This window comes from Anneissia japonica, unplaced genomic scaffold (assembly GCF_011630105.1).
Source record: "Anneissia japonica isolate Jap-2015-1 unplaced genomic scaffold, ASM1163010v1 scaffold2994_len2133135_cov197, whole genome shotgun sequence".
Classification (NCBI taxonomy): domain Eukaryota; kingdom Metazoa; phylum Echinodermata; class Crinoidea; order Comatulida; family Comatulidae; genus Anneissia; species Anneissia japonica.
The window spans coordinates 2,079,894-2,089,101 of NW_022728550.1; the positions used below are offsets into that span (position 1 = coordinate 2,079,894).

A 9,208-nucleotide genomic window follows, 5' to 3' on the forward strand; every position below is an offset into this window, starting at 1 on the left:
GGATTTTATAGGATATAAATAGAATATAAACCTAAAATATGCCTAGGCGCCAATTACAAATTAAATGACCAAAGGAGCGAGCTTTGATAGCCCTGGTCACTGGATGATATACATTGACAAACCAGCACTAGTGCAAATTTTTTTGGGAAGTGAACCCTATTCGTTCGCTACTTTTTTAGAGCACTAAACTAGTATATCCAAAGGCACAATATTCTACTGTAGGTACCAATTTGTTGTTGACTTTTTGATATATGTAAGTTCAACGTTTTCAACCGTCTGGTTGCCTGTTGCAGATTTTTACCGAAATAAATAAATAAATTTATAAATTTATACTCCTGGTATCGGTACTTTTACTTCTAATTAAAAATATCCCGGCTCCAAGTCTGAATGTATAGTATAGTACTGTAATCAATACTCCTGAAGCAAAACTTCAGCCTCAGAAATACTGAAATGATGTCTGGCGACGGATAGTATTATGAATTACTTCAGCAAAATGTATAAATGAAATAAAATAAAACATTTTACTTTCATAAGCTTCCGGAATCATTTTTGCAATACTTTTTTTCGATAATTTTTAAAGTTTTAATAACATAACTAAGATTTCTTATGAGTGTAATTAAATAGCTCAGTGGTTAAGATGCGTGCCTTCTAATCCAATGGTTCTGAATTTATTTCCTGTCAAAGCAGGACATTTTTCATGATCAAAAACAACTCCACTCCCAAAGCCTCATAAAGAGACTGTTTATATATCATCATCATCCAATGCTGTAAGTGGTGAGTGTTTGATGAGAAAAAAAACAAAAAAAAAACATTCATTTTTTTGTTATTAACGTTCCTCATGTGATATTGATTCTGAAATTTTATTTTATCCTTTAATTATAACTTTAGTGTAGATTTTAAGTAAAGTTGCAGCTATAATATCGGCGTTGGTTCGAACAGCACGCTCGCCTATGTCTCTGGAGGTTTAGCCGTAGGCAGAGTGTACATAATTGGCTAATGTGCACTATAAAGAACCCAGTACATCTTTCGAGGTAGGTGGGGAGGGGGGGGGGGGGGGGGGGGGGGGGCGTGTACCCGGTGTACTGGAACATCCCACAGCTCCTGCCCTCATCTAGTACGAAAATACACGGTATTTCATAAAACATGTAAAAGACAACTTGCAAACAAGAGAATCACAAAATATGAAACATTATATTCTATACAAAAGAAAACGAAAAATAACTATAAATTTAACAAATATTTTTCAATATTTAAATTTTTTCCGGATATTATTTGGATATAATATACAGGTGATTATTCTCAATAAAAAAGAAAGAAAAAAATAGTATATGTAAATACATTGGGAAATATTGTAATGACACTTACAGTTACTTGATAATCTGAATTCCTGATTGGTTGAAACAGGTTACCACCGACACTGTAAAAAATATCATAAGACGTCACCCAATGTAAACGATTGTTGCGGACTTGTGTGATTACTCCATGTACCTTATGCAGTTTTCCGAGGTCAACTTGGATCCACTGGTATTCGTCGTTGGTTTTTGAACACCATGCTCCATTCCCCCCACTATCCGCTTTAGTGTTCAGTCGTCCACGATGTGCCCCAAGATCAGAATTATATTCACTTGAAGCGGACAGCTGTTCATCGGGAATAGTCCCATCTTCAACACCAAGAGGATCGATACACAACTCTGAGATAGAATTATGACAATTATAGTTATGACCATTTGGTGACAATTTTCGACATTTAAAAAAAAAATTTATACGGTATAAATTGAAAACAAATTGAAAGAAAATTTAAAAAGCTACTATATGGTGTAATTTGAATTTTATACAAACTGTATATTATGATTCTTCATATGATACACTGTTTTCCGTTAACTGCTCCGCATAATTTTTATTAAATTGATTTTTAGTTTCCAAGATTTTTGGGAGTCCTATAGTTTTAACAGAACTCAAGCCATTGTCTTGCTAGTGTTTTGCCTGAATAATTGTAATTACCAGTTCTGATGGTTTACAAATTAGAAATATTTATCTTTAAACTTTAAATTGTTTTGAACGAGTTCACCAATATCATTTCTATATTGAAGTTTTTTTTATATTTTTTTTTCTGAAGCTTATATTTCTCTACAAAATGATTTCATTTTACGTTTACGTTTTTCCAATATACAAAATTCTTTTACCAATATACTGTTGAATTTATATTCAATTAATTAGTTCATATTGCTTAGATTGAAATTATAAACACAATCCGCTTTAAGGCTTCAGTTAATAATTATGAACGAATTCATTTTAAACTAACGACACACATTACTCAAGAATTCATCGGTTTGTTTGCTGAAACAAAATACAAAGGACACATAATCTAATTTTAATAATTGGCATTTTTGGATGATCAAACTGAGCACCCAACCAATCAGAACAGGGCACAACAAATGCGCATGCCCGATAAACACACGAAGGATTACACTTGATGAGACCTTAGCAACAATATCCAAGAGACATTTTGGAAAGGCCCCTTCCAAACAAACTTAAAGGTATCAATATTTCCTCTGTTACTGCAAGTAATATAGGGGACTCTCCACCATATTTAAAACACTTGTATTCTAATGCAGCTTCCTGACGAGTTCTGTTCGTTATTGAACACTTTGGAATCTGACAAAAAGACTTGTAATAAGACCAACATTACTTATTACGTGTTAACGGGCTACCTTGATTTATATTTCAGTGTATGCTATTATTTGTTTCTAGCCGTACTTATTTTGTAATGGAGTGTATCTGGTGGTATTTGAATCTGTTTAACCATGAAACCTCCGTGGTCTAATGGTTATGACGCTCGCCTTGACAGCGAGAGGTCACAGATTGAAGTCCCACCAGAGGCATTTTATTACACAATTTCTTTATTCATTTATTTACAGGACTACATTCGTTGCGAGCTATGCTACACGATGTATTATTATGTCCTTTATTAGAACACTGTATTTACCTTTCTTTGATGATTTATATATATACGGACACAGAGTAGAGAAACCACTGATTGCTTTTAATGATTTCATTCAATTGAATCGATATTACTGATATTGAATATAAGCACACAATAGTGGGAAGCACTAACATTAAACTCCCTAAAGCAACATTTATACATTATTATCTAACGATTGCAACTTCTAAAATTAATAGATAGTACAAGAAAAAAAACATAAAATGGATTAAATGACTTGAGACAAAAGCACTTCGTATCTGCAAAGAAAGGCGCTATATAATTAAAAGTATAAATGAAAAATAAATTAGCTAAGTTATTTACATCTAGGCATTTATATAGTTTTACCCAATTGTGCAGCCAACCATGAACTTAAAAAAGTCGTGTTTTAAATTGTGTGTTCTCTTTTAGCTGAATCAACTTTTAATGTTCTTATTGTAATCTGGCAAACAATGCCTCAAATAAAACGTCTCAAGCAACATATTTGAGTAAGTAGAAGGTAATTGCTATAATTTATCTCTAAGACAACTGAACAAACGAAGAAATATAGGCCTAGGCCTATGTAGTTTTTACTTTTTACACTAACACGAATGTACCAAAAATTAAACGAGGAGTTGTTGCAGTACCAAAGGAACACATGAGACTACTCTCTTCTAAAATGACATTAGTACAGATACAAAAGTTGATAATCTCTAAAATATCATTATATAGAATGTATATTATACAGTCACTATGTTAAGTCCCAATATAGGTCAATGCGTTAAGAATAAGGAAAGTGTATATCTATCACAACTTAGCATGCACAGATAATCAAGTTCTTTGTATATTCTTTCATATATTGCATGCTTGTGTCAACATTAACACAATTATTGACTTTTTTGACTATTCGTTATTTAAAATGTAATTTTTTGACTATTCGTTATTTAAAATGTATTTTGTCTTTCATTTCCAAGGGCATTTCTAAAATTCAATAGTTAAAAATAAAGCAATATTAAATATATTGGCTTAAACAAATAAACCTAAATAGACTTATTATGTCTGTTTATACAACAGAACATAGGGATTTTCCTCACTGCTATGTGGGAAATGAAATTGAATTTACAACAAAAGTCGTTAATTGTAAAAAAAAAAAAAATACTTATGAAGTATAAATAGCAATGGATACTTATTTAACAACTACCACAACGTTAGTGAGATTAGAACTATTGCTTCAATGAATTATTTTAAAGATGATTCACAGACTGATTAGATATTCCTAAGACGAATCCAGAGGGATGAGGTTCGGCGACGTCCGGACCTCCCCCAACACCCACCAACACTCACAATCCTGAGATCCATTTCTTTAATTAGAAATATAACACACAGGTGTATAGCAGCAGCTGCTTTTAGAGTGGAGTTTACTGAGTTAAAGAAAGCCAATTTGTACTATTCCATGGGTAACATGCTCATAGTAAAGAATTTAAATACAATAGGTGAGTTGTAATTATTTAATTTAGAAGCATTGTTACTACAATTTTGAGATTAAATTTATGTGAGAATTATGTGATGATTATTTGATGGTAGTGCACTAATGTTATATTAGTTCTTATGATGGAATATTTATACTACGATCATTTGTGCATTACTTTGTCAGTTTATGCTACATGATAGACCATTGTGGATGGTTAATATATTGGTTAATTACTAATAATACATATGAAAGGAATATTATGAGAATAAATATGAAAATTCACTAGTCAGCCTTTATGGACTGACCCATTTTAACGTTGCACGAGTATGTGCGCCATGCATGTGAAAAAGTATAACCTATTTATTTTAATTAATTTGTGTAACACTATGGTATATTGTCACCAAAAAAAATGAGGAAACAATAAAATTTTAAAAAGAAATGAAATAAAAGTGGGTGAAACTACCACAAAAGACAAAAACATGTGTATATATTTATATATATATAAATGAATATATATGTATATATATAATATAATATATATATATATATATAATTGATTACAATTAATTATCAACTGAATTTAAAAATCTATCCTACACTGATCACATACTTCTTAAAAACCGTAGCTTATACATTAAAGCTCGCAGATGATTCTTTGCTTTTTAGACTTTATTACTAACAACTCGCAATTGGATAAGGCTTTTCACTAATACTGGTACTCCTAAATACCGTATCCTGCCCTGTTCTCGTTTCCATTTGAAAACATGAATTTAGTAAGTTTTCAAGTTTTCTCTGAAATGTATTGCAGTATTACCAATTATTTCGAATAAAAAAAATACAATACATAAGCAAGCATTCATCATGGGATAGACATGTCAATCCACTAAGTTCTAATGACCAGCGTAGCACTAAACAAACTATATGTTTTCCTGTGGACACAAATAAATGAAGTGGATGTAAGTAACCTTACAATTTCTTCGACAAAGAAATTAGCTCAAGATGAATATGGTTAGTTAAAATTAAATAATGATTCAGTTTTTCAATTAAATCACTTTTTAAGGCTTTTTTAACATTTCATGAAAGAATCAAATCCTTAAATTAAAATTGATTATAATTTTAGCCCTGATAATTTTACAAGAAAACCAGGGAATTTAATTTAACTAAACTTATAAAACAGTCCACGGTAGTATTTGTAGCAAATGGGTCACCTAAATTTTGTACTCAACAACAGATCGTGATCAGAACTTCGTTTAATAATATTTGATCGGCTTCCGTTACATATACACGATTATGAAAAATTATAGTTTATTCTGGCCAAAAATGTATACACTATTATAGTCATAGCTTTCAAAAGGTTCACCTAACGTGATAATATATATAACTGGGTATCAAAGATAAAGATTAATATTTTAAGCGGGTTTGATTTATTATATGTTTGAATTAATTATAATCGGAGACGACAGTGGTCTGCCAGGATTCGATTTACAGTAGGTTTTTTTTTTCTAGTTATGAGGAGATATTATCTCTACCATTATTAAAAGGCAAAAATATATGCATACTTAGATTATTTTATTCTAAAAAAATAAAACGGAAAAATAAACTTCGTAAAAACGATGAAGATAATTATGATCGTAATAATGATGATAATTTTGTAAGTAGTCCTACTACTACTGCTGCTGCTGTTGCTGCTACTGCTGCTGCTACTGCTACTACTACTACTACTACTACTATTCTACCACAACTACTACTAGGACCACCACCACAATAATATAAAAGCATACCGTAATCTTAAATTAATTCATTAAATCTACTAATTAAATAATTGTTGAGCTGTTAGATAATTATTTGTCAAAATGATACTTACCCGACACAACAGAGCTGATAATTAGCAATGAATTAACGAAAACTATACTCAAAATTTCCAACATTGCATGCTGTTTGGTTGTTACAACTATAATTGAATATCTTTAAGTTTGATTTGAGTTAGCGTTACTGACGCAGAGTAAAGACACCACTGATTGCTTTTAATGATTTGATTCAATTGAATCGATATTACTGATATTGAATATAAGCACACAATAGTGGGAAGCACTAACATTAAACTGCCTGAAGCAACATTTAAGCATTTATCTAACGATTTCAACTTCTAAAAGTAATAGATAGTACAGAAAACACTTAAAATGGACTAATGACTTGGCACTGAAGCACTTCGTATCTGCAAAGAAAGGCGCCATATAATTCAAAGTATAAATGAAAAATAAGTTAGTTAAGTTATTTACATCCAGGAATTTAGATAGTTTTACCCAATTGTGCAGCCAATCATGATGAGCATAAGGAAGTCGTGTTTTAAATTGTGTGTTCTCTTTTAGCTGAATCGACTTTTAATGTTCTTATTGTAATCTGGCAAACAATGACTCGATTAAAACGACTCAAGCTGCAGCATTGTAAGATTTTGCCATTGACTTAGATTATTTGTGCTGTTAAATCAGGTTCGTGTTTTCTTAGTAGATTTCTTTAAATTTATACATATTTGAGTAAGTAGAAGGTAATTGCTACATTTTATCTCCAAGACAACTGAACAAACGAAGAAATATAGGCCTAGGCCTATGTAGTTCTTACTTTTTACACTAACACGATGTACCAAATATTAAACGAGGAGTTGTTGCAGTACCAAAGCAACACACGAGACAATTATTTTCTAATATGACATTAGTACAGATAAAAAAGTTGATAATCTCTAAAATATCATGATATCGAATGTACATTATACAGTCACTATGTTAAGCCCCAATATAGGTCAACGTTAAGAATAAGGAAAGTGTATATCTATCACAACTTAGCATTCACAGATAATAAAGTTCTTAGTATATTCTTTCATATCTTGCATGCTTGTGTCAACATTAACACACTTATTGACTTACTATTCTTTATTTAAAATGTATTTTGTCTTTTATTTACAAGGGCATTTCTAAAAGTAAATAGTTAAACAGAAAGCAATATTAAATATATTAGCTTAAACAAAATAAAACTAAATAGACTTATTGTGTCTGTTTATACAACAGAACATAGGGCTTTTCCTCACTGCTATGTGGGAAATGAAATTGAATTTACAACAACAAAAGTCGTTAATAATGTAAAAAAAAATAAAAAATAAAAAGCATAGAAAACCAAAATACTTTTATTACTAAAAAAAATCCTGTGAAGTATAAATAACTATGGATACCTATTTAACAACTACAGAAACGTTAGTGAAATTCCAACTATTACTTCAATGAAGTATTTTAAAGATGATTCACAGACTGATTAGATAACCCTGAGACGGATCCAGAGGGATGAGGTTCGGCGACGTTCGGACCTCCCCCAACACCCAACAACACTCAAAACCCTGAGATCTATTTCTTTAATTATAAATAAAACACACAGGTGTATAGCAGCAGTTGCTTTTAGGGTGGGGTTTACTTTTATTTGCAGACTGGCTGGTTGGATGATCAAATGGTAAAAATATATTGAAAATAATGTCGTCACACAATAATCTCATAGTCCAAACATAATTATCACAGTATCACCACATAGTAGTGTCAATCACAAACATAGTGAACACCTATGTATTTAATAAGGTATCGTTGCTCACCTCAAACAGTAATTCAAATATGCGTGTGATTGTAGTCTGACACCTCCTCTTCTAGACTTGCCACAAGTCCCTTATTATTTTTTTCATTCTGGACAGCGCCACCAAGGAGCATGTTAATTTTGAGAAGGTATATGGGACTTGTAAAACACTGCATGTAGGTACCCGAATACGAAAATAATGACGTAATCCTAATGATATTTCCCGCACGATTAAAATCGTAAGGGTACTGGATTTGGTCTACAGGAGTTCGTGTTTCGTACAGGTCATTCCATTCATAGAAAAAACCTTTATATTGGAGAAAGCGTACCTGTCGTTAGCCATAATAGCCTAGGTCAATACTAACTCCGGCTATAAAAAATTGATTATAAGATTGGAAAATATTAATTTTATTACTGCAGTAGTGATACTATGTACACGTTTTAATTATTGTTATTTATTCGTTAACGTTATTACATTTACATTTATATTAATAATGTATTGTTTAATTGTGAATTACTATGTCCATGTTAAATTAATCTTATCTATTAAAATTGTATATTTATTTTTTAAAAGGCATAGCCAAGTTCTAGCCTAGGCTAGGCCTAAACATTTTACTTTTTAATTATGTGATTGTATTAAATTATGAATAAAACGCAAACATTATGAAAGAATAAAGGAAGAAGGAAGGTCTCGGTGCCACAGCCTACACTTTTTAAATGGCCGGACCAAAATAAACGATTTCAAACAACCACTATGCTCAAATTTTTTTACATTATTATTTTACTTGCTTCAATTATGTCTAAACTGCTCTTGGTTTTTATATAATTATTATAAAATATTATCAACATAATTATTATGATCAGTTTATAGCTTTTTTTATTTATTTGTCAAAAAATCGACTTCTACATTGTAGTTCTTAAAGAGTAATTGTGATAATTTAAACTGTTTTGTCTTATTTTGTGATAAAAATTCATGCTTACAAATTAAGTTAAAGTATATAGAAAATTATAAATTCTATTCATTCAATTATTTGTTAAAAAGATGAATATTGTTGTATTGAAGATTTTAAGATAGATATTCATATTTTTATTGCCAAAAATCAATATTGAAAAGTTATATACTAAAAGTAAAATATTTATATATGGGATGTAGTAAATACATTACAATG

At 30.7% G+C, this 9,208-nt stretch overlaps 1 protein-coding gene across 1 annotated transcript in view; it reads right to left on the reverse strand.

Moving 5' to 3' along the window:
* Nucleotides 1-6,431, reverse strand: part of LOC117114269 (lactadherin-like) — a 10,419-nt gene extending 3,988 nt beyond the window's left edge. Inside the window, exons 1-2 of the mRNA XM_033257874.1 lie at nucleotides 6,295-6,431; nucleotides 1,366-1,691 (exon numbers count right to left, since the gene is read on the reverse strand). Of these exons, the coding sequence (XP_033113765.1) occupies nucleotides 1,366-1,691; nucleotides 6,295-6,358 (390 nt within the window). The 5' untranslated portion in view covers nucleotides 6,359-6,431. The remainder of the gene's footprint in view (nucleotides 1-1,365; nucleotides 1,692-6,294) is intronic.
* Nucleotides 6,432-9,208: the final 2,777 nt, after the last annotated feature.